Source organism: Acromyrmex echinatior, chromosome 15, assembly GCF_024713525.1.
Source record: "Acromyrmex echinatior isolate Ae372 chromosome 15, ASM2471352v2, whole genome shotgun sequence".
Lineage (NCBI taxonomy): Eukaryota > Metazoa > Arthropoda > Insecta > Hymenoptera > Formicidae > Acromyrmex > Acromyrmex echinatior.
The window spans coordinates 5,832,081-5,859,245 of NC_141866.1; the positions used below are offsets into that span (position 1 = coordinate 5,832,081).

At 29.6% G+C, this 27,165-nt stretch overlaps 3 protein-coding genes across 8 annotated transcripts in view; 1 reads left to right on the top strand and 2 right to left on the bottom strand.

Annotated features, from left to right (window-relative positions):
* LOC105148923 (uncharacterized) overlaps positions 1-27,165 on the top strand; it is a 256,440-nt gene that overhangs the window by 47,774 nt on the left and 181,501 nt on the right. The gene's annotated exons all lie outside the window — the stretch shown is intronic.
* LOC105148928 (hypothetical protein) lies at positions 53-15,439 on the bottom strand. Of its 5 annotated transcripts, XM_087414157.1 has the most exons (6): positions 15,284-15,429; positions 14,859-14,937; positions 14,542-14,584; positions 11,597-12,043; positions 10,356-10,777; positions 3,741-6,377 (listed from the first exon to the last, which is right to left on the bottom strand). In XM_087414157.1, the coding sequence occupies exons 4-6, from the start codon at positions 12,030-12,032 to the stop codon at positions 6,165-6,167; spliced, it is 1,071 nt and encodes a 356-aa protein (XP_087270283.1). In that variant the 5' UTR covers positions 12,033-12,043; positions 14,542-14,584; positions 14,859-14,937; positions 15,284-15,429; the 3' UTR covers positions 3,741-6,164. The 5 variants fall into 5 exon arrangements, with proteins under 5 accessions (XP_011059291.1, XP_087270282.1, XP_087270283.1 ...); XM_011060989.2 differs by lacking the exons at positions 14,542-14,584; positions 14,859-14,937 and adding an exon at positions 53-1,400 and having other exon boundaries at positions 6,127-6,377; positions 15,284-15,439; XM_087414156.1 differs by lacking the exons at positions 14,542-14,584; positions 14,859-14,937 and having other exon boundaries at positions 3,049-4,856; positions 6,127-6,377; positions 15,284-15,439.
* Positions 16,043-23,483, bottom strand: LOC105148927 (putative methylmalonate-semialdehyde/malonate-semialdehyde dehydrogenase [acylating], mitochondrial). Of its 2 annotated transcripts, XM_011060985.2 has the most exons (8): positions 23,319-23,483; positions 21,367-21,433; positions 20,366-20,565; positions 19,933-20,011; positions 19,248-19,615; positions 18,294-18,722; positions 16,711-16,989; positions 16,043-16,364 (listed from the first exon to the last, which is right to left on the bottom strand). In XM_011060985.2, exons 1-8 carry the CDS (start codon positions 23,466-23,468, stop codon positions 16,263-16,265), a joined length of 1,674 nt encoding a protein of 557 aa, XP_011059287.2. In that variant the 5' UTR covers positions 23,469-23,483; the 3' UTR covers positions 16,043-16,262. The 2 variants fall into 2 exon arrangements, with proteins under 2 accessions (XP_011059287.2, XP_011059289.1); XM_011060987.2 differs by lacking the exon at positions 21,367-21,433 and having other exon boundaries at positions 23,319-23,410.

Here is a 27,165-nt window from a genome sequence, read left to right on the forward strand (position 1 = left end):
ATTTTAAATTAATTGTTGCTGAAACTGTGCTTCAACGTGAACACTGTGAAAATTGTTTCTTAATATTTTATTTATTTGTATACACTTATAGGCCCTATTATTAGGCGTGAGCTAGTCCATTTCCAATTTCAATTAACAATTCAATTCTCAATAATAAACGGACCACGATCGGTAAGCCGCATCGTGATTGTCGAGACATACGTGTAGGATCAAAGCATCCGATAGGATTATGGCGGAGAGTTAGCACATATGTAAAGTTTGAATGAGTCGATTATCCTTCGCAGAAAATCACGTTTGATAGTTATTAATAGAAATATACTCGAATGTGAAACACATTATATATATATATAGTTCCTACTTCTAATAAATAGAATTCTCAGTTACTATTGTCGCGATAGTTATTCTAAAATTGTATGTTTATTTAAATGATGATTTTGTTTTAATTGATCCGCCATATCCTTAACAGACACTTCGAATATGCACTTACAATGTTTATAATATATATATACACGGAATTGTTTTGGCCTACCTAAGTTAACTAATGTAAATGCAATAACCGTGCAGCGCGGATCCAATATGGATCGTATATAATATTATAATTTAATACAATGTTCTTGTGATCTTATAAATAATCGTGTGCAAATAAATATATATATAATCACTTAATGATATATATATAATCATAATAATATCCTAGAAAATACATATCATTATGTTGATTCCTGAATCATACATTAAATAATTTTTTTTAAATGAAGCTCTGTTAAATTGGGCAATTATTTATGCACAGAAAATTACTTCTTCTTGAATCATTGAGACACAATCATTGATTATATAACCCTTCATTAATTTAATTTAAATTTAAGTATTTATACATATATTTTGCTTTTATAATTTATAAATTATTTAATATTTTGCGATTGTTCTTTTTCTAGTCTTTTAATCAATATTGACAAATTGAAGTTTCTCGATTTTGTGCGCTACACAGCTTTGTTTAAAATATGCGTGTATATATATATATACAATAGTCCATTACAGTTCCATCGTATTTATAATTTATATATATATATATATATATATTTATTTATTTATACATGTATATATACGTGGAAGTCAAAAATTAATAAAGTTAAAAAAATATAATCTTTAAAATAGAAACTATAACCGTCTTTCTCTTCAGCTACAGCGCTATTGTGTCATTTATGAAATTCTTACTTCTTTCGAAAACGCATCGAACATTATTTTTTTGTTGTATATATGCTCTACTAGTGCATACTGTGTTTGTCGACATGGAGTCCTCTTGATATCCGTCTCTCGAAAATCGCGCGGTTGATTTTGGAACGATTTTTCCTTTTCACTTTCATTTGTTTCACGCAATTTTCACGAAACGGCGAAGATCTCTGAAAATTATTAATTTGAGCGTTATATCTCTCATAAGTCCTCAAATGACTTTTCTAAAAACTGACCTATCACATTTAAGTAAATACATGACGAAAAAGTGTTCTTGTCTCTAACCTGTTGTGAGTTTATCGTATTCTATCTTCTCTTTTTAATTGTCCATTAAGTGCTTTATAAATAATTTCGCAAATTATGAACGTTCGAAAGTGCTTTGAATGAATGTCGCAGTCGCGTTTGAGTAAATACTATCAATTTAATATATGAAAATCAATTATCACAATGATAATTAATACATAGTTCAAATTTTGAATCTTTAAACGTTCTTCATAAACCGCAAAATTACATTTAGTTGAAATTAAATTCAACAGTCCATTGTTGTAATAAAAATGACATGTTCTTTTTAGTGTGCAGATGCTTCGTACAAAATGTTATAACGCCCATAGTCATATCAAGAAGTGTAGAACAAGAATTTCCAGATTCTAATTAAATTTAAATTTATATGTCATTAATTTAAAAGCATCTGCACACTAAAAAGAACATGTCATTTTTATTACAACAATGGACTGTTGAATTTAATTTCAACTAAATGTAATTTTGCGGTTTATGAAGACTATTGTTTTGAATCTTTAGTTACTTTTTAAATATCCCGTACAGATAATTACCGGATTCTCTCTATTCTCTTATCCATTCGCAATATAATAATTATAATTTATTAATTTACGATCTTTTACGGGTAGGGTCGCTTAACACATCGAATTAAATATAATTTTTTCATATTCGAAACTAATTTTACAAGTATACATATGTATCTTAGATGAAATATAGTAATATAGCAATAATAATAGGCTTCGAAATCGAAGATTAGTGAGTGCAATTATGCAATAGATTCTAATATACAAGATCGATAAATTAATATAATTTACAGATGTAAATAATTACTATTTACAACCATTAATAAAATATTCGTTATATAAGCAATTAATATTTACATGAATAAATAATAAATATCAAATATTAAGAGATTATTATAAATATTTGGTAATAAGATAGAGCGAAGTTACTTCTTAATTATAAAAAATAAACAAAAAATTTGTCAAAATTCTTACATGATATTGAATTAAATAATACGCATTGTGCTATAATTTTCTTTCGCTAATTATAGCGTAACGAGTGATTCTTTATTACAAAACGTGTATGCAATCTAAATGAACGTGATAATATATTTTATTGTACTTGAATTTCTGATAAATGTTTGTAAGTGATTTTATGATAACGATATAGAATTTCTCTTGAATTGTGCGAATAATTGCGATATATGAAACTAAATGAATTTTGTGAGATCTTAGTTATAAGATTATTTAACTACAATTATTTTTTTCTTGGCTAAAAAAAACGTTGAATAAACTTACGTAAGAATTATAATACTTACATATGATTATAATTAATACGGTTTTTCAGCACCAAACTATTTTCCAGTATCTATTTTTTAAATCGTATTTTTTAATTTAATGATAAGATAATCTAGATTTTTTTTATCTCAAATTTTGAGGAACGATTATTTATATAATACTTATTTTTTTTATATGTCACATTACTGATTGTTTTAAATAAATAAGCACAAATTTTGCATGAATAATTTAGAATATGATATTTCCTAGATATAATTATTTATTGATGCTTTATTATAAGACTTTGCAGATTTTAAAACAATTCAAAATAACTTTTTTAATTCATAGAATAATATTTAATTCTAATTGAATCTTCTACAAAATACAGAATATTGTAATTTATTGTTAGTGCAAGTGAATAAAATGAATAATTTATGCAGAGAATGTAAATTAAAAAAGAATATATATTATAGAATATCTGTAAGAATTAACACTAGATGATCATATGTATACATTTTCGCATAACAGTAAACGTTACTCTTGATTTGGATTATTTTCAATACACGTTGCGTTCAGATATAATAGTAAAAATTGCATAAAATATGAGATACTACAATGAAAAATACTATGATGGTTCTTATTACTTTTTGTTATGCTTCACACACATATTTTATGCGATTTTTACTATTGAATTTTAATACTGAGGTTGACCCATTTCGAGAGTCGAAATATTTATTGTTATATGAGAATAAATTTATGTACATACATAACCATTTAGTGTTGGCTTTTAAAGATATTTTAACGTAAGTTACACACTTCGGTGCGATATAATAGAACTGTAAGATAAATATTGTAAAGTATGGAATATAAAAGCTGGAAAGAGAGAGTGGGAATAGTATTGCACATAATAGAAATTATCTATCGTTGAAACGGATATAATAAACAGTAAATAAGTTGCAAGTTATAAGACGAACTTGTTATTGCCATTACATAATAAAAACATATTTTTTTCGACTTGCTTGCACAAGAGTTTTTCTTTATCGCGTAGTTATCGTAATGAATTTATCTTGTGCAGTTTACCTCGAATAAAGTAAAGTAGCAACATTGATTCTTGGAATCAATCTTGCGGAATGTTCTTGGCTGAAGCTCGAATAGTTGAGTCACAATATCATCCTAGATCCGCTTGACAGTATTTAAAAATTTATAGTTTTACATTAAAAGAAATAAAAATTATTTTGAATTTTGTCAAGCGCAATTATTGTCAAATATCAAATGACATAATTAAATGAAGAATTAATTAACAATTTTTTACAACGTATTATCGTATGGATAAATTAATATGTTTTTAAAGCAGTAAATTAATATGTTTTTATGGCGAAAAGTTTTAAAAAATATGAAATTATTTTTATCTCTTAAAATTATGTAAAAACGATGAAATATTATACAAGTTTGTAGCTTCTAAAGTTTCACTTAAAGATGTTAATATGTCCATTTAGACATATTGTATTTTTATAAGCACATGTACTTTTCTCATAACGACGTTAATGATTATAATGCATGCTCACGTTAATCTCAGTTTGAATACAATATCATTTATCTTTTTCTGATAATTTATACGAATTTGTATGTATCAGTTTCATGAAATGATTCGGTGTCCCGACTCTTGCTTTTACATAAATATAATTGTATCGAAACAATAAATTGAAGTTGCCTATACATATATGTATAATTGAACTTCCAGTTACCGCGCAAGGTTCGAATTAATTCAATATTTCTGTCACATAAAATATTTCTGATGCGTACTTCCAATTCAATATCGTCAATCTGTTCGTCATATTTTGCAAAATATGATATTACGTTTCCCCACGCGACAGATATCGCTGAGTATATACGGCGTGTGGATATCGATTAAACGATACATCTGATAGCACGTTCGTCAAACATCACTTTTAATTAAACGGGGTTGAAAGCGGACCCTTTATTGTAGCTGGCAGTACGGCTACTTTTGTACGCAGATAGAATTCGTATGACGTCAGAAAGTTAAAAAGCTTTTCGCTTTTTCGAGATCCGCTAGAAAAATCGATGACACACATATACATAATATCTTATAATCGTATATCGTGTATTTATATACGTATATCGTGTACATTATAGAAAGTTTAGCAAATATAAGTGGCCGAATTAAGGAGACATCTCTTTCGGACCCTAAAATTCTTTATTAGTATCGTCTTAATCCTAAGACGTTTCAAGGCTTCGCGTTACAATCATTTTTAACGTTTTTACTTTCTTTTACGCTTTGCGTATTACGTAATACGATTGAAAATTTTCTTCTCCTAAATCATCTGATTAATTTTACCCTACCTTTCCGCAGTATACAAATTTATTATCATTTAAAATTATTTCTAATTTCTGCACATTTCTTTATGCAGGAAAACGTGCGTCTGAAATTTCACTCACTAATTAGAATTTTGAAGACATCGTTTTTGAGATACTTGTGTTAAATTTTTATCAAATTCTTAATTTCGTAGGAACTTTTAAAGGAATTTATAAAGAGAGTATATAAGAGTTTTCTATTTTTTTTTTAAATAGTTTATAAATTTTGGTCTCCTTAACTTGCCAGTGAGATACGTATTTTCTTTTCTGTGTGTGTGTGTGTATAGTTTGTCGTTTGTCATACACAATTATGCGCCCGTCATGGCGGGTTTGTAAAACCTGCCGTGTCTTATCGCAAACTTATATAAATAACAAAACTTTCTTTACGATCAAACAACTTTTTCATTCAATTAGTTCGATTATCGCAAGATAACGCCGTATCGATACCGTTATATAATTATGTCGATATTTGAACTATACTGCAGTTGCAATAAATATAACTAGTCCTTCGCTAATTTGACGAGCATGTTAATCGAACACTCAAACGCGAAGAATGATATCGTGCAACATGATTGTTTCTGCTTTCGCGAAAAAACTTCTTCCAGTGAGAAATGACCGTCAATTAGATGTCCAATCGACATCGAGTTGATGTCGAAATTATCGTATCGATTTGACACAAATTTAATGAGTCATTTCTCACTGGGCTGTTCAAAAATCTGCCTTGGCATAAAGGTAAACTTATGGGCGTAACAGCAACGCAATGAGCAGTCTCGCAGAAAACGAATCTCAAGCGGGACAATCACGTTGTTTATGCATTCGTACTGCGATTCTCTACAGCTGGCTACATCGCATCGTAAAAAAATCCTTCTCGTATTCTCGGCCATGTTTATTGATCTTCTAACTTCCAAACATGGAAGACATCTAAGCCTAAAACCGACGTGTGTTTGTAAAAATAGGCAAGTCTTACGCGCGCTATGTACGGGTGCGTCATGTTGGTCGCCAGGATTACTCCTTTTCTTCGATCTCTTGGCTCTCCGCGCCCAGCAGAGTCGATTCATGTTCCTCGACCTCTGGTTCCTCAATGTTCTGTCCTGCACGTCTAATCGCTTTACGTGCACCACGTTGCACGTGAATCATTAGAGCGATTAGACCACACGCCGTTGCACACATTCCTCCAAAGATTGCATAAACTGTTATCATCGGTATGTGGTTCACAGCCTGCAAATTCAATGAAACAGTATGATTTGCACGGCAATATCTGTAATATACTCATCTCTATTGTGCGATCATAAGTTAAAAAGTGTTAATTTACTGTCACATGTTTTTGCATTCCATTATATGGAATATTTTTATTCATGAAATATATCAAATGTTTCTTTTCTTACACATATTTTTTATTTTTTATTTTTCATAATGTATTAAAGCTCCTATTCACTTATCACGATTATCTCTTATTATGACGATGCAAGAAAATACGCAAAAGTTTTTACAAAATACATTAAAATGGAAATATGTTTTAATAAAACAATACTTATAATCAATATTACTCTTATAAAATATATCGAAAACTCTTCTTTTGTTACGTTAATTAATAAACAATCATATATATTTTGAAATAAATTTTATATAATTAAAAACAAAATAAGTTATATTTACAGCTATGATAACTGTTAAATTAATAATATATATTGTAGAAATAAATGTACACAGGACGATTTTGCTGAAGTATTTAAAAATTTGGATCTATGGCACTTTATTCGTATGTACATTCATCATTCATTCAATGGCGTAACATCCCAAGACAGGATAAGGCTTATCTCTTGGCTCTCATGAGATTTTCAATTTTTCTTTACGGAATTCAATTGTTAGTCTAATATCCAAACTTCCAATCTGAGGGATCTATGCATACATCCACTGATATGAGACCCACAGTTTAAGCCAAATCTAAACAGCGCTGATTGATGATCAAAGATCTTTTAATTACCAGATGAAGTCATTTTCGGCTCTTTAAACGCGAAAAATTGCACGTGGGCGCAGATGGGATCTACAGATCGCGAATCAATCACATCGAGCGGTCACTCAATACCTAAATATTTAAAAATTAACTATATATATTGTAAATACAGATTTGTGTGTGTGAAAATAATGTTATTAAACCATCAAAATAATTATGTAAGATATTCAAGCATAATGAACAATGCTGCATAAAATTGTGATATTCTAGCGACCAATTTGTTTAAAGATCCTACATAACTATTTTCATAATTTAACAAAATTACTTTTCAATTTAAATTATATCTAGCTAAATTTTTATATAAGATACTTCAGAAAAATCGTTCTTTCCCTTATAATTTAATTCCTCTCCAAAACAAAAAGTTTTTGATATATTTTATAAACCTATTCTATCAAATGCAAATGTTGTTTTATTGAAAAATATATCTATTTAAATATATTTTTGTTGAGTTTTCTGACGTCACAATTTGAGATAATAGTTGAACAGTCAGGAGCATTAATAAAATTAATATTGAAAGCAATATTAGTTTCAGCAGTATGTATTAATATTAACTTAACGTGTAAAATATTTATATGAAAAAAAGTTTATATAAAAAAATAGATAAACCAGAATTAAAATAAAATAAAAAGAGAAATCATAGATAATATCTATTTAAAAAGTGCAAATTAGGTCACAATGAGTAAAGAAAATCATATCTTATAATTATTAAATCGCGCTTTTAAATATCTCTATTTTGATGTTAACAAATATTATTAAATAAATAATCATCCTTTAAATCGATTACTTTAATTGTTATTAGGTCAATCGTCGACCTATGCATGGCTTTGCGTGTACGATAATGGTTTTCGCCAACTCCTGTTGGCCATCGGCGCAATAACCTGCTTGAAATTCTGATTTGTGCATCCTGTAATGTACGGAATTCACGATAGTGTGCCGTTTAATACCACTGAGCCTCAGTCTGAACAGCTATTTGCGTCCGTCCGTTCATGGAATTTGATTTAATATTTTGATCGAGACATGTAGTAATCTATTACACGTTTCCACATGTAAAATATTCGCGAGCAATTCAGTAAATTGAAAATATCTGAATAAAATATGTGTAAAATAATAACCCCCATATTTTTCTAAAGACATATACGTACTCGTAGTGTGCTGAAATAATAACTTCGTATCGGTAAACTTTAATTTTTTTAAGAATAAAATGCTCTTTTATCTTACAAAATATCATAAACTTTATAATATATATTCATTATTTTTTATACTGCATTTTTTAAATAAAGAAGCTGGCTTATGATTTTGCGATCTTTATCAATCACCCGTATAACATCGTGATATAATCTACGCTATTCCTTATCCATCGAGAAATGAATATTCATCAGAAAATGTTGCTACTCTCTGTTACCCCAGTTACCGCTTAATATGCAAAATACAAACCGGTAGACGCCGCTGCATCCGATATAACCAAGTCGGATACCGGTAAATATATGAATTAGCAGGTACTCAAGATTCTATTAATCCCCCTGTGCATCCTGACGCTGGTATTTTCAATTCCACGGTAAATTAAGCACTCCGTCCGTAAAAGATATTCTGCGCGGAAACGTGTTATAAAATAGAGCGCCTTATTGTATTGTATACAATTTATGAAAATTGGATAAAGCGAAAGGATTTTACTCGGCGAGCAGCTGTTAGCTCGATAAGTCTGCTTAAATATATAACAACAAAGTAAAAGCCCGAAATATGCAAGAGCTGTTGAGTGAACGCGAAAATATTTGACGAAAATATATTTCGACAAAAATATCGCGTACACTATTTTTCTTGTCGATGAATTTTTAACGGGGAAGTTATCTTTTCAATGAATGAATTTTTATTAATTGTGAAACGCATTCTCTTAGCAAAAGTAAAAATTTTATCTTTTTTTTTTGCAAAATTACTATGTATAATTTTGGAGAAAACTATAATTCCATCTCTTTTATAAATCCTTTAACGTATTTTGTGCGATTGCTTTATCCTAATAACGTACGTGTAAAATCTTCATTTTGCGCAAAATCTTCAAGTGCAGCGCAAGCGTTCTTATCTCAAGCAACGAGTAAGCATTTATCGGTTCAAGGGAGAACACGCGGCTTTTATATTGATTGGCTGAGGTCGATGTTTTAAGAAAACAGCTTTTTCCTCTCCCGTGACTTCATTTGTGCGAAAATCTTTTGTGTGAGATAAAAAAATAAAAGCAATAGAAAAAGAATTACCTTCATATACATATGTATAAATAAAATATAACAATGATATCATAAGATATTTTTATAAAATAGCAGAAAATGTTGTACATGACATCACGTTCTGCAATTCTCCAAGAAAGAAGTCAAAGGTACGATTGCTATCCCGACGGGAAACATGTGGGAAAAATAAAGGTTCTATGCGATTTCTCGTCCGCTTTTAGATTCACGAACACGCTCTGCCTATCGATCGGACAGAGTGCTTCAGTTTTAAATGTCTTTGGTGCAACGCGATCAATATTTATGCAGAACATAAAATTTTGAATTAACGGTCAGATGATTGCTAAATAATATATTTGGAAATAATATATTTTGCCAATCTAGAGATATAAAATTACTTTACAAAATTATACTTTAAAATAATAACAGTAGTAACGAAATGAATTTTTAAATCAGATTGATAAATTTAGAGAAACATAGGAAAAAACTCTTAATGAAGATTGAAATAAAAAATCTTGAGATGGTTATTGAAAGCGTAATTAAAACTTTCTTTCTGTCTTTCTTTTTTTCTGCATTTTCAAAGAACACTTACTTTAAATGGAAAACGAATAAGAATTATACATGATAATATATGTATTATATGTATGTAAATACGTGTAAGATAGAAGAAAATGTTGAATTAGCAAGATTTAAAGGATTTCACCCAAATAAAATTAAAATAATTAGTAAAAAATGTAAAAAATGTTGTAGAATAAACATGCAAGAAGAAAAGCTTATATAAGAAGATGCTTTAGAAAGCATTTCCGGGAAGAGGGAAAAGCAAGACGCGCGAGGAAATGACGAGTTAGCAATTTTTGCATAGGTAATTCGAGTGATCGATGCACTCCATCAAAATGCAGGACACTCCAGATCCCCTTGAACGCAATTCTCCGAGAACGTATGAGCGCTCGATCGAAAAATACGAGCACTTACGAACACTTTCCACGTCTTGACGTCGGAATCGGAGGGCTCGCCGAGGAACCACTTCTGGGGCCAGGGTTTTATCGTGCCTTCCGGCGTTTTGAATATCAAGCCCTCGAGACTCAGCCCACTCGCAAGGACGCTCGTGGCGATGTTGCCCTTCTTATAGGAGGCTATACCCGCCTTCACGTACATCTGTGGTATAGTTTCGTTCTCTCGCAACTTCAGGGTTACTCTCGGCATTTTTGGCTTTTTGGATGTGCTCAGTATCTTTGTGTCCTCCGTCGTACCACTCGAGAACACTTTCGATGTCGTCGACGATGTCGAGAAGATCGTCGTCGACGCCGACGGTAGAGCGGAAGTTGTTGTCATTTGATGATCCCTCGTCGACGTTTCCATGCTCGAAATCACTTGTGTACTAATTTCCGGTGTGTCTGAAAAGAGAGAATTGTCTGAACCTACGTAGTCGACAATAACATCGGCTTAGTTGGAAGACTGATAACAGAGCATCTCGATAAATTATATTATGGCTCCAATATTTACATAAAACTGGAATCTTATTTTACGCCCGTCATTTGCACGTTTTATCTCGGTATTTCGAGATATTCTATAAGGGGAAATTAAATTTTATATTTGATCTCATAATGTTCATCTTGATTTAAGAAAACAAAGGAAAAAGAGAATTTATAAATACACACAAGCAAACAAAAATTACTTTATAATAATTTAAAATATTTATTTATCATTATTTATATTTATATTTGTATATATTTATCATTATTAGTAATATTGTTTTAAATATATTTTACTTCAAAAAAGAGGATATTAAAAAAATAATTGATTTTGATGTTTTAAATATGATAAACTACAAAATTGTTATAAAGTTCGTTTAGGAGGCGTTTAGGGAACATTTCAAAAATTGAGTAAAAACATTGGAATTTGAATTTTTTGAGGTGTTCTCTATTAGCTTCGATTAGCTCTATTAGCTTTTTATTAATGTTCTAGGAGGTCAAAATCTATAAAAAACACTATTCCTCTTACTTACATCTTTTTTGACAAAACTCAGCCGCTTTTTAACTTCTTTCTTTATTTTTATAAAAAGGTTCATAGGAGGTCATATTCTTTAATTATAAATATCATGTTGTCTCTATTTATTATTATTTGAAATCGTAATATCGAAGATCTCAATATTTTTGTAACATGTTATCATTATCTGCATCGCCTTCCTCAAGAATTTTTAAACAAGACAATACCTGCTAAAGTGGCGTCATCAACCATAGCCTCCTCCTCTTCTTCCTCACCCCGGAGAATTACATTGAAAGAGGTCGTACCGTCTTCAAGGTCTTTTCTCCTTGTGACCTCGGTTGTCGATACCGAGGAAATCTTGCCTCTGTTTTTACTCTCACTGACGTTCTTCGTTTGGTTTCTTGACGTGTTCCTGACTGGTTCTACCCGACTAATCGCACGCATTGTGCTGGCGAAGAGGTTGTGATCATTCTGATTCATCAAGAACGGCGTGGCCACGCAAGACAATATGATCAGCACCATTATAGTGGCCATCGTGTACTTGATAATCCTCGGCCGAGGCTTACTGGAAGCCTGCGGGAATCCACCAGACGAGAACTGATCCGTCTGCGGCAGTATCGTGTACTGCAGACTGGCATCGCCTTTCCGCACCGTTTTGTACATAATTATTCAACCTGTCGGGATAGAAATCTTGTTAGAAATACACGGCGGCGATCCCTCAGCCGGCCAGAAATATATGATCCTGTCAACCGAACGGTCTCTCGTATTTATTTTCGCGAGCATTCACACAGCATGGGATTCTATACTGTAATCGGAATATTCAGTTTTATTGAGGAACAATAGTGGAATTAGTCACCAATTTATAGCATTTAAATTAAAATGTATCCTGACAATGAAAATTAAATTAAATGTATATTTTACATACGGGAAATTTTAAACTGCATAAAATAAAATATTTAAAAAATTAAACTACCTATATTTAAACGATATACGGTTTTTCCGGGAAATTTAATAATATGGGTCCTTAGATAAAATAAATTGTAACATAAAATAATATTTATACAAAATCAATTTTGTATAAAGTAACTAGCAGTGATTTTATTTATTTATACATCGTTCTATATTATATAATAAATTATTTACATATAATCATGCATCGCAATTTATCGATTCATTTCTGTATTACTCAATGCAAAACAACATTCAGTGACGCATCATAATAAAGTTATCATGACCATATCTATTTTTTTATGATGGTTTATGTCCGTACAGATATTATTATACTTACAATTTATAGTGCTCATTTAGATTTAAGAATCTATTTTACAATTGATATAATTTTGATATTTATCTAATTAGAATTAGGTACAAAATACCAAACAAAAGAAATATTATAAATAGAGTCTTTCACGGAATAGAGATAAAAATACATGTGACGCGAAATAATTCGTCCCTCGTTGAATCGTCATGAAACCAAATTGCGACCAAGAAAATTCCATCAGTGAAAGAACACAGCTCTAGGCCAAATTAGTTACATTATAAAAGACATTTTTATAGGAAGAAGTTGTAAGCGCCCTTTGTCTAATCTCTACTTGAAAGAATCGCATTTGGAATTAAAACTCTATTGTTATTAATTCGAAGTTTCTATTCTCCTACAAACAACACAAGTATAATTTATAATAGTATAATTTGTTGATTTTTTATACTCATAAATTAAATTGTGACTAAATATCACTATAAGTTTTATAGAAGTATTAAATGTAGTATTAAATGCAAGTTTTATAAATGTATAAATGCATCAAGTGCGAGAGAGAGAGAGAGAGAGAGAGAGAGAGAAAGAGAGAGAGGGATAAAATGTTCAAACGTGACGTTATGACGTGCTAATTTTTGTTTACCAAAAACTGCGATAAAATTGTAAGAGATATTCGTGATAATTTATTAAATTCTTACAAAGTAATTAAAAAAAGAAACATTGTTTGCAAAGTTTTGTATAATTTTTCAGGTCCTCTCTCTTCATTTTATTTTTACATCTTTAATGTAGCAGTTTGTTATGCAAGATAATGTTCATGTAGAAAAATATCGCCTAAATATCAATTTTAAATATAACATTGTATGTAATAGATTTTTATAAACTTAAAGAAAAAGTGATGATAAAAGAAAAAGAAACAAATAGAAACAAATTTTCTAGCTATGTAAGTGTTTTCAAAATACGTGTTTTGTATGTATTAGAATGGAATATTTGCTTATTAAAAATTCTTAGTATTTTGTACATTACACATCATGATAAATCCAAGAATCGAAATCAGACTTTTTGCTCGTCAAATTGCTCTAACAACGAGCTGTCTAGTCCTTTTTCCTAGCGTCACTTTTCCATTTCATACATAATTATCCAAACTGTCAGAAAAAAATCTCGTGCTGTACTATAAAGCGAAAGATAGGCGATGGAGTGGCGTGTTTGTACGGTGTACAAGCTGTCAAAGTCGCCAGTGATTAAATAACGTTCTTTAGCAGAAAACTATTTGCAAATAGTAATGTTAATCAGTTTTGAGATTACAACTTTTTTCAAACATTGAAGAGTTAATGAATATATTAAAAACTTTAATTAACACCAGCTGTAAATCAAGGCGATATTTTTCTACATGAACATTTTCTTGCATAATAAACTGCTATATTAAAGATGTAAGAATAAAATGAAGAGAGAGGACTTGACAGAAAAATTATACAAAACTTTGCAAACGTTTTCTTTTCTTTAATTACTTTATAAGAATTTTATAAAGTTATCACGAATATTTCTTAGATTTTTATCGCAATTTTTGATAAACAAAAATTTAGTTAACACGAATGAAATAAATTGAATGGTATTAAAAAGTAGAAATATTCTATTTCTAGAAATAATTTAAAAAATTTTATTATAAAACAATTAATATTGCCATTTTATCGCGATAGGTTCTAGGATTTCTATTAAAAGTTTTAAATTTGCAATAAAGTCGGTCATTTATGAACTTCAATTGTAAACAATGTTTAATTAAAATACAAAGCACAATGAAAATGAAAAGCATTTGAATTAGCTCACACACAATAAGTATTTGACATTTAAATGCTGCATTGTTCAAAGCATATCAACAAGTTCGAAGATGCGAGAGGTTAAAACTGAAATATTTACGATTAATACCTTTGATTTAATGAGTGTTTGACATGCACGATCGAAAATAAATCTGCAATAAAAAAATGTATGAGCATCACTGTGTACTTGATTATGCATTTCTCTCTTGCAAATATTTGTAAAATAATTATTTTATAAAAAATTGTCTATCAATATTTTAAAAAATTATGTTAAGATAATAATATAAATAATAATAATTTATACGAAGATAAATTTAAATATAAAACTTAATATTATTGCTAATAAAAATCTTGTAATATCATTTGATTTTGTAAAACATATTTAAATTCTATTTTATCATATAACGATCATGGAGATAAGCATACTTGCAGTCACGATACGCTATTAATGCCACGATGAAGCACATTGTTCTGACGAGTAAACACGACACGTCGGAAATTAGATCTAAAACGGTCAATTACATTTAGCTTAACCGGTGCCGACGCCGACGATGGCTTGTTTAAAAAATAACCGAAAGGTTATCGAGCGCTGTCGAGCGAAAGAAATCAACGGTCAACGCTCAATATTTTCGAGTGATTAACAATTCTTAACGTCACTGCACACCGAATATTTAATTGCGTGGACAATTTCGATAAAATATCAATAGCCTTTCGCGGAAGACGGATAAATTATTTTCGACACGTCTGTCTCTCTGTCCAATAAAGCTGATCCTTGCGAGAGAAGCGAAAACAGGGGAGGAAGGAAGGAAGCTACTCCAGAATTATGACCACAGATGTGTCGATGTACTCACGATATGTGAACGGTAGTCAGAGGGTTTTCTCTTGATTTCCCAACCGGTCTGGAGTGTCGGTGCATACACGACAATCCGGGACAGGCAGAACCTCGCCTGTGAGGGAAACTCAGCTGGAAAATGCGCAGATGCAACCCGACGACGATGACGGGGTGCACGCGTCGGCGCGTACGCCGCTCTTGACTGCCGGAAGTTGGTTCGAATATCGCTGAGAGACGGATTTTTGCACACGTTTGTGAGACTAAAGGTTCAAGGACGAATCAGACAGTGTTGACCGTGAACTTCTTTCGATATTTATATCATCGAATTTTAGGCATATTTTCTCCTGGCGTCGCCCATGCGCGATTACTAAGAGAGGGTTAATCGATAGGAAAAAAATTGCGCGTTTATTGTTTCCTATTATACGAATTCAGCATAGTTAAATTAGTGCATTAAAAAGAATTAAAGATTTAGAATTCATTAAGGCTTACTGCATAAATAATATTTATTTTTTATTAAATGTTCATTGGTAAATGAATTTTTTTATAATTACACTTTAGAATTTTTGATAATCATTTTGACAATATTATTATTTTGTAAGGAAACAATTTTATTACCTTTTAAATAAGGTTTTTAAAATAATAATGAGAATATAATATATTTAAATATATTATGCAGATATAGCTGCATAAATTATTTATTAAATTTTCTACTATATACAACGTCTTATAATTAATGCAATCAAATTTTTATTTTTAAGGTATAAATAAAAGATTGAGATATGAACTACACTTTATTGTGATATAAAAAAATATATGTAGTTTATCTAGGCCTAGGCCTAGATAAAAATATGATCATTTATAGGAACAAATTTGTACACAACAATGGAAGACATTGTTTACGTTATAAATCGCAGAATTAGTTTTATATATCCTTACTCATGAAATTTTGGAACATAGTGAAGTTGAGTGAAGTTTTGGTATATCGTAAAATCACAGCCTCATTGCATAGTTGGCATTGTTGTCGACGATGCGATATCGGTAGCATCACTTGATCTCCATAGCTGTGTTATTGTCTTCGTTTGCGTATGGAAATTTACTCCCTAAAATGAGATTAATGAAAAAACGCGCATTACTATATTATTATATTATACATCTTAACTATTTGTTCAAAAGAACCTTATTTATTTACTATTTACAATCGTATTATAACATAGTTGCAAATGTAAAAAATTATTTATTAAACAAATTTTAATTTTGCAAGAATAAGATATATTTCTATTTGTATATATTGTTTTAGCTATTTTTTATTACTTTTTCTTTGTTTCAATTAACTTAAATAACTATAATTATAATTTAAAAAGTTATTGTAAAGAGTTACAAGTATGATATATTTTGATAAATGGATTGATTCATCAAATAAAAGTACGCAAAGTTACATGTACTCACATATTTTCCATAAAAGTTCATATCGCCGAGGAAGGAACCTTTATTGCCAGTGAAACTAAACATCGGTAAGGGAACGGGTATAGGAACGTTAATGCCAATTTGGCCGGCTTCGATTCTGTTCACGAATGCCCTGGCTGTCGCCCCATTTGTTGTGAAAACTGCCGTGCCATTGCCATAAGGATTTTTATTGATGATGTCGATGGCCTCATCGGTAGTGTCAGCAAACATGCACGATAAAACGGGTCCAAATATTTCTTCTGTGTAACACTTCATTGTAGGCTATAACATGCATAAATATCAAGTGATCTATGATGTAAATTAAATGGAATAATATGAAGAATTGAGTTAAAATATAACGTTAATTAAAATATAGCACGCATTTTTAAATAATAAATAAATGATACGAATTTTTAGATTAATGAGAATGAATCTAATTAAATGAGAGGAATCTTATATTTGATCGAAGCGATTCTTAGTACTTAAATACATTACAGGTATTTCTTGTGTAAATTTATATACATTCTGATTCTACATATCGTGCACCGAAAGCTTTTTTCAGAAGAATCAGAATAGTAATATCATTTATTAGATTGTACAAGCAATTTAATAAGTGACATTGCTATTCTGATTTTTCTCATAAACGCGTTTTAAGAAAAAGATACATTTTGACGCGCGGTATGCAAATTCAGAATGAACATAAATTTATACAAGATATATGTATTTAAACATTAAGAACCTTCGATTGAATATAGTATTTTTCTCATTTAATGACTTAAAATGTTGTAAATTTTAGATAAAAAAATTTATGTCAATAGATGAAACTTTTGTTTATGGGTTTATGGATATGAAGCTATAGATAAAGAATAATTTAATTTAATTAATTTTTTATTTAAGAGAATAAATAAACTCTCATAGACAGTATTTTTTAGTTTATAGCAGTTTAAAGCTTACGGAGAGACTCAGTATATAGATAAGTATTTCGCGGATTTTGATCAGCTTTTGCATGGTTCTGGGGCAGCAAAAAATAATCTCTGTAAAATAATAAATTGCACCTTTGCGTACTTTTCAAGAAAATCGTGATTTTAGGTCACGACGATGGATCGCTTTCAAACTTGGAGGAATCGATAGATATTTAAGAAACGATAATTTATATATATATATATATATATTAGGAAAATTAATTTTTAATATACATACGATTTATTTCTCGTTATTCATACACAATGCTTTCTGGCAAAATAATACACATAATGATGAGTGGTAATTATCATAGAAGCATGCGAAGCATATTGTCTTTTTATACCATGCGCACCAAATAAACGTAAGTGCCACAATTACACTAATCGTATTTGTATTAAAACATATGTCATTAACGTTTAAAAAAGCGCAAATTATTCCCTCAGGTTTGAAAGCGATCTGTCTAAAATTGATTTTCTCGAAAAATACACAGAGGTAATTTACTGCTTTGCAGGGATTATTTTTTGCCCCAGAATAATCATGCAAAAACTGCTCAAAATCCGTGAATACTTATGTGTTTCTCCTTGTTAGACTTTATTAATTCTTGAACTATTAATATATTTTACCTTAACATCAGTTAATACTGTGGGTCCGACAAAGTTCCCGTTTTCAAAGCCGGATACAACGATACCTCTTCCATCGAGAGACAATTTCGCACCTTCTTTAACACCTGATTCGACCAACTCGTTGATCCTTTGCTTTGCCTGTGGTGATATAACAGGTCCCAGATCCGTGCCGGGCACATGACCGGCATTTACCTTTAATTTCTTCGCTGCCTCTACTAATTCGGGTATCCATTCCTTAGATTTGCCTACGAAAATGGCCACCGAGAGCGCCATACATCGCTGCCCGGCAGCGCCGAAAGCCGCCCCGGTGATTTGCGATAATGTTTTGTTCTTATTCGCGTCTGGCAGGACAATGCAATGATTTTTAGCGCCCATATTGCACTGTACTCTTTTTCCGTGCGCGCTACTCTGCTTGTAAATATACTTGCCCTGAAAATTACAAAATTCATTGATTTTGTTTTATTATTCGTATCATCATATTGTCTGATTACATCTAAATTTCATTAGAAATGTTTTTAATATAAATTTTACATAAAAAGTACATTTTAACAAGATTAAACGTTTAATAAAAATAAGTTATAATTAGAATTTTATTAAATTCTTAGTAAAAGCAAAATAAGCGCTCGATCTAGGTGATACCGCAACCCACACACGGAAAAAATGACTTTTTTAAAGTACCTAAAAATTTATAGATAATAGATGTAAATCTGCAAATTTTGTTGGACCATTAAAATAATTTATGTAGGATGCTTAAACTAGTTGATAGACTATCAAAACTTTTTGCAACATTGCTCATTATGCTTGAACTACGTCCTACATAGTTATTTTTATAATTCAACAAAATTATTTTTAGATTTGTATTTAGCTAAATTTGTGAATACATTAGCAAAATCATTCTTTCTGTGCACGATTTCGGTTTCCCCGATTATGTTTTTTTTTTTAATCTTTATTTACCGCTTGATCAGAACCGACAAACGAGACGGCCTTGATATCGGGATGTTCGCAGATGAAATCCACAGCTGCATGTTGACCGTGTATTACATTTAAAAGACCAGCTGGTGCACCGGCTTTCGTAAAGAGATCAGCGAGGATCATAGATGCACCTGGTACCCGCTCCGACGGTTTCAGGATAGCGGCATTCCCGCATGCGACCGATATCGGAAACGACCAAAGCGGTATCATGGCGGGAAAGTTGAAGGGACAAATGGATGCAGTAACACCGAGGGGTATTTTGTACGAGATAATATCCATGTCCGTGGCGATATTGGTCGTAGATTCTCCCATTTGGAGCACCGGAATCGATGTGCATGCATCAACAACCTCTGCCGCCGCATAGTTAAAAATCAATTCACGCAGTATCAATTATAATTATTAATCGTGTAATTAATCGTTATAATTTTAAATATTATAATTACATTTTGCATAATTTTAATCTATCTATTTCTTTGAAATTAAAATTAAAATGATATGTGTATATCATGATTCGTGTATATCAGAATAGTTCTTTTATATTTATTTAATACTTCTTCATTTTTATTCAACAATTTCGAACTAAATTATTAAAAAAACGAATTAAATATTAAATTAGAATTGCTCGATATATAATAATACAGATAACAATTTAACGCGATATACTTACGAAGACCTCGAAGCACATCTCCTTCCGCGTCAGCCAAAGTCTTTCCATTTTCTTTCACGAGATTCACCGCAATCTCTTTCTATGGACAGATGGAATATCACAAAAATCTTCAAAGAATAAGATAAAAACGAATAAGACATGAAGATATAATGAAACTGTAGTAAAATATTTGCAATGTCGAGAACGTGATTACTTAGCAAAGGTTCGCGTGGTTCGGTGATTGTCCATTGCCATTTATGCAATAATAAACTGTTACTGTATTACTGGATTCTTTAATTTTGCCCTGCTCATTATCTTATCTTTATTATCTTTGATTCAAATATATGTTATCATCCCTCTTTCATCTTTTTTTATTTTTCGAAAGTGATATTAATTAATTCGTGAAATAATTTAGAATGTTGGCTTAGAATTTAGAATGTATTGATAAACTGACCGAGTGTTCGCGAATAAGAGCCTGATACTTTAGCATCAAATTTTGTCTCGTTAGCACGCTTGTATGTCGCCATTTCTCGTATGCTTTTTGTGCACTCTGTACTGCACTCTCCATCTCGTCTTTTGTGCATTTTGGAGTGCGATACAGCAATTGATTCGTTGCTGGATCGTGGACGTTCGTGAACTCTGTGGCTTTTGAGTCTGAAAAAGAATTGCAAATTATAAAATGAAAATTATTTATGTGTAAATTACTATAACATAATTAAAATAATTGAATATATGATTTATATTGAAATAATTTAAAATACATAATTAATTGAAGTATAATACAATTTTTATGCAATATATTTTATGCAATATATACAGTAATTATATTTTACCTATATATTTATTATTAACCTAACACACACAAGAATGACTTAATATCTAATTTAATTATTGTAAAGTTATTGACGTTTATTCTGATATTTTTTAAATAAATATCTATGTAATTTATAGATAGATTTATAGCATCGCACGAATGCGTAAATATCATTGTAATAACACAAAGTGCATTTTACTTGAAGATATGTATATCATCTTCAACTGATTTCGTTTCATAATATTCTTTCGTAGGTTTGTCTATTTGCGATACATTTTGTATATATATTTTATAAATATTATTTTATAAATTGCATTTTATCCCGAATATGTCAATATATCATCAATACGAAAATAAAATAAAATTAAAATTAGAAGCAATTTAATAAGTTTGAATTGAAAAATTGTAATTAAAATTACTGAAAGATTTTATTATTTTTTGCATTATTTTAAGGAAAGAGTATGAAGCTAATAATATTTAACAGTATTTGAAAATAAACTTTTCATGTGAAAAAATTTCTTCCGTTTTTATAATATAAGCAAGAGAAATACAAAAAATATTCAATTAATAAGAATATAAAATGATAAGATTATAAAATTGATAAGAATATAAAACATTTAAATATTTATAATAATATTTACCTACGAACTGTCCATCGATATACATTTTAACCATTGGAGCATTGCTATAGGATCTTGTAAACCGTGTCTGAAATATTTTTATACTAATTGGTACAAAAAATATTATATTATATTTTTAGTTTAAATAATTTTTCTGTATGCACTAAAATAATATATAATATATATAATTTGTGCACATACTTTATTAGAAATTGATTTAGAGATATTAATAGCAGATAACATTATTTCAAATGTGAATATTTTTTTCGTGGAACGTTATTTGTTTGCGATTTTATTTACAAATTGTGTGATCGTACGATTAATATACTCATTGATAAGTTAGTAAAGCTACGTCATTCGAGATATCTGAGTACTTTTAAATGGCAAGCAAATTTATGTGATAGCACTGTTTTCGAGTTAATAAATATATGACGATTCATATTTGTCGACAACTGTTTCATTTATACAACACGAAGTTTAGATAAAAATCATGATTAATGTTATTCTCCTCTTACAAACGTCATAGTCATCCGAGGATCAATTGGTTAGACAATTGTCACTTTGTACATTTTATTAACACGTTGATGCATCCCACATGATCAAGATAATGTAAAAAGAATTTGCATTCTTAAACAGAATATAACAATATATCTTATTTTAAACAAAGTAATTACATAACCTAATTTTTTTTTGTTCAAATTTCATAAATATCAAATATATTTTAACGAGAAGATATATGGTATGATATGATACGATCTTTTCGAAAACAGAATTATAATTATTAATATCTCGAATAAGTTAGTTTTTTAAATTATTTTTTTATTTAGCATTGCCTTCAAAGCGATATAGTTTTTTTTTTAACTTTTAACGCAATATACGAATATATTTTATATTATTTTATATAACAATCACATTTAAACATGTTTCTGGGTTCGAATTATAAACGCTTCAGCTGCATGCTTAATATTTTGATAAGCGCATTCTTTCGTTTAGCTAACTATTATGGAAGTTAAGTTTAGTTGCATCACACACGAAGACTTTTTTTATAGAATGTTTTAAAAAAGAATATTATTTAATAAAACTTATAGATCTAGAAATTAATTAAAAACTAATTACAATATATTTATTGTTTTATAGATAGATTTAACATATTTACAATAATATTTATTTAAAAAATCGATTTTTAAAAATTATAGCACGACCAATACGTTATGCGTCAAACACGTTGTAACGTCAGTGACATATCATTATAATAAATTAGCATCTGGCATACATCAGATTTTCCCTTTCTTATTTTAATGCTCGTATCATAGTCAGACTTTGTACTTAAGACTTCCTTAAATTTATCTTTAGATGCTCAGTAACCAATGAAATAATATGTAGAGATTTTATCTGAAGATAAATTTAAAGAAACCTTAAATATAAGGCTTGACTATGAATGCAGCCTAAAATTGTAAATATAATAATAGAGATCAAAGTATTTTCTCGATAATATAAATTATAAAGTAAGCTAACAATTTGCTTTATATCTATCTTTGCATTTATTAATTAACAATTAAAAATTTTACACAAAATATAAAAATGTACATACTTAATGGTTTAAAAAATTATAATAATTATTAATACAATGGGGCCAAATGGGAAGTAATAAAGACAAATGTCACTTTACAATTTCTTCAATATTCATATCGGTCTATCAGAAACACTCGTTAGATATTCGTTGTTGCGAATGCAGAAATAATTATTTACACGCACACTACAATAAAATCGGAGTATGATATGCACAAAATAATTTGCAAACAATTGATTTTCGCGCTAACGAAGCTCGCAGTTCGTCGGATATCCACTAGATGGTCAGATTTCTTGCACTAATCATTCAAACGCAGCCTGCAGCTGTAACGCGACAAATTTTTGAAGAGCGTGCGAAATGACAGTCAGCATACCGATCGTGACAGCGATAAATGTATTCGTACCTCACTCTTGGCGATTCTCGCGAGGAGCGCCATGCTTTCAGTTAACACGTTCAACAGAGCAGCTTGTGTGGAACTGAATGATTCGTATCGAAAAAATGGCCTTGCATTTAACCGACGTGGCACATGATGTTTTTCGACAAGATAGTACATACATATTTGTTTAGAACGTTTTGCGCAATCGATATCTTTGTAGTGCGATAAGTCGAACCTAATAACTCGAATCGCTTGAAGAAAAATGGCTAAGAATTATCGATCTAATGTACATTTTAATTGACCAATTAGTTTTATAATACGATTTTATATCGATTAATTTTTATTTAACAAGAAATCAGTGATAAAATAATAATGTATTTATGAATTTGCAGATACTTATTTTATTACTGCAGATTTTAGATATGATAGATTTAAAATAACCATCTTTAGAAATTTATTTGTTTTAAAAAAATATTTAAAAATGTGTAGTTTAATATATAAAATTTAAATATAGCCAAAAAATGCTAATGTTAAAAAGAAAAAGAAAACGCTATAAAAATAATATATCCAAATAGAAGAAGCTTAACTAAGACTAATATTTTAAGACTAATATTTTATTAATAAATTTATGGAAAACATTTTTTTAAAGGAATTGTTAAATTAAAAACTCATTTGCAAAATTAACTTTATTTTTTATTGTAGTATTATAGTTGATAAATATATAATTCATTTTTTAAATATAATTTTAATTTAAAAAATGTTGTAAACAATTAATATAAATCTAAATGTGACTTATTTAAGTATCTTTATCGATTAAGATGGAATCCTATAAAGACCAGCTGTTGGAAACTTAATATCTACACGAAGCAGACATTACTGAACTTTTATTGAGTATCTCAGATGTCGCTGCCTGCATTGAACGTTAATGAATGCACAAATTTTTATAAATAAACTATTTAATTTTATTACATACTTTAATTAATTTGTAATTTCAAACGCATATTCAAAATGCAATTGGATTTAACTAAAGCTACGATTAATTCAATTTTAATATTTTATATATAAAATAATGAATTATAAAAATATTCAATCCCAATAGAAAATAAAGCCCTTAATGGTCAAAGCTGGATCTTTAGTGCTTAAATAATTTAATGTAAATTTATATATTTTGATATTTTATAAAAATGTTACAACAAGAGATGTTAAAAGAAAAGATTTTAACGTTTTATTAACTATGAATTATAATATATCATAAAATTATATTTAATACTCATGTTATTCCTAGCAAAACACTGAAGTAACACATGTAATATTTCTATTTTATTAACTTATATTATTATTAATTGAGCTTTATAGAATGCAAGCGATATCTTACACGCTTACATGATTACATATTAAATAAAAAATTATATAATATACACATTATAAAATATATTATATACAATAGATTATAAGCACCTCTCGAGCAAGAAGATAATTTATTGTTAGAATAGCTTTAAAATACTGTCATATAAAAAGAGTTCAGAAATAAAATAATTTACAAATCTAAGATTTAAATATTGTACTTACGTAATATTTTATTGTCGACTTTTTTGCGAAGATCTTCGAGATTCATATGTCAAAATGATTGATTAAAATGAGAATAAAAATATTGTAAACAATACTTTTTTGTCCACGTTCACGTTAAATTGTGCGATCAACAATGCGTGTTTGGAGTATTGATGGTAAAAACTGAGCTAATGATTGCCAGTCATACACGTCATGTGATTATATGGGACTTGATTGGCGGACAATCATTGGAGGCAATGAAGTCCTACCCGTTATGCTAAAGTAGATACTCCGCTCGACTGTCTACTTGCACACATGCAGGATTTCTAGATCACGTCGGCATGTAATGTACAAGGAAAGTGAAATGCCCTAAAAACCCATCTCGCAAACACAAACTATGCATTTCTCATTAGTAATAATTAAATTTAGTGATATAACTCGTTATTAGAATTTATGAATCAGATTACAATTAAGCAGATTACAATTAAGCAATTTTTAACTTTCTAGATTTCCTTTGTAGATCTTTTCTCTAATCCCATTTAATGTAGAAATATTTACTTATATTTCTACAGATTTCGTACAATTTTAAAAGTTACATTTTTATTATTTTTAAAGGCATATAAAGGCGATAATTTACATATATTAAATAATAATATAGGTACTATATTGAATTAATAATAACAAATTTTAAAATTTAAATTATGCACTAAATAATTAATTAAATTTATTATTTAATTTACTTAAAATAATTATTTAATTAATTTAAATTTTATATTTATTTTTTTTAAATAACAATCTCTTAAAAATTTATAATTGTAAACTTACACTGAAAGAAAATTATAAATGTTTTTAAATTATAATATAGAGGTATATATAATAATTATATTAAAAAAGTTTATAGATTAATATATGATATTATACGCACATAAATTAAAATGTTATTAACGATTACATACATAGCAGAGATTAGATCTAAACAGTAATAGATTATGTAAGAATACCGCAGTACGAAGAAGAGTGTAAAATATCTATTATTATCTTTTCATTCAAATGAAATGTTGGTGAAGAAAAATAGACTGTATATGAAACGTTAACTCTGTGTGTGTGTGTGTGTATGTATGTGTGTGTAAAATTGTTCGTTAAACTTTGTTCCCGCAAAGAGAGGATTAATTATATTAGGTGTTGGAATTAATTCGTAGCGTTTTTTAATGAAAGAATGTTATTTATTTCACATGAGCATTAAAAAATACATTAATGAAAGTACTTCCCATCACTTGTAAAACGCTACGAATTAATTCCAACACCTAATATTTTCAATAAAATCTGTAGTTTTTCTGAAACAGCCAACTGCCTCGTTTAATGCACGAGCGGCCACTTACAATGAATTACACATTGAATTGCCATTAAATACTTGATCACTGCAACTTATAGATCGCAAATATCAGATAATCGTGTACAAAGTTAGAACTACTATGCTTCCTGCTCCGAAACGATTTCGAATGCACGCTCCGTTCGTCTCGTAGCTGCAGCTGCCAATGGAATAATAAAAAGTGAAAACCATTGACGAAATATGTGTTTCTTGTAAACGGGAGTCGGTCTGTCAGATCGCGTGTGACATAACGGCGACGATAATCTCTTCAACGCCATTCGCCGCGAGCGAAACGGCACATACACGGTTGTTTTCCACGCGTCATTATTGCGTTTTGCTTTGCCGAGAATAATGCCGAACCCATTAGAGTCCTCTAATCAAACTACTTTATCAAATTGGATATTGTCAGAATAACAAATTATTTAACGTATCACGTTAATCTTCTTAGTGTTGTTCCCACGATTTTGTGTGACTGCAACTGACATACATGCATGCATCGAGAGCAGAACGTATTGATTTATCAATTAAAAATATTTCTAATCTACTGAGTAAATTCTCTCTGGCTCTCTTATGGAAATAATTTTATAATAATTCACTACACGACGAAGATAAGTTTTTTTAGATACAAAATTTTAAAAAAATCTGTCATATATACATAAATATGTATATATATATAAAATTAATATATTTACACTATGCATTTAGATTTACTCAATAAATATCCTTTTATCCTGTAGGTTAAATAAAGACACCTATCGTATAGGTCGTGCAGTAAGCGTGGTCATTGATAATGTCTGACAACTTATAGCGTTTCCTCTTGGGATACACTGGGTGCAGCCTCACATCGCATCAGTTGGATGTAAGTGCTACACTCAGCTACATTACACTAGAGTGATGCACACCATGGTGTACACTACATCTTTATTCCACTAAAATCCTGTTCCTGCTTGATTTCCA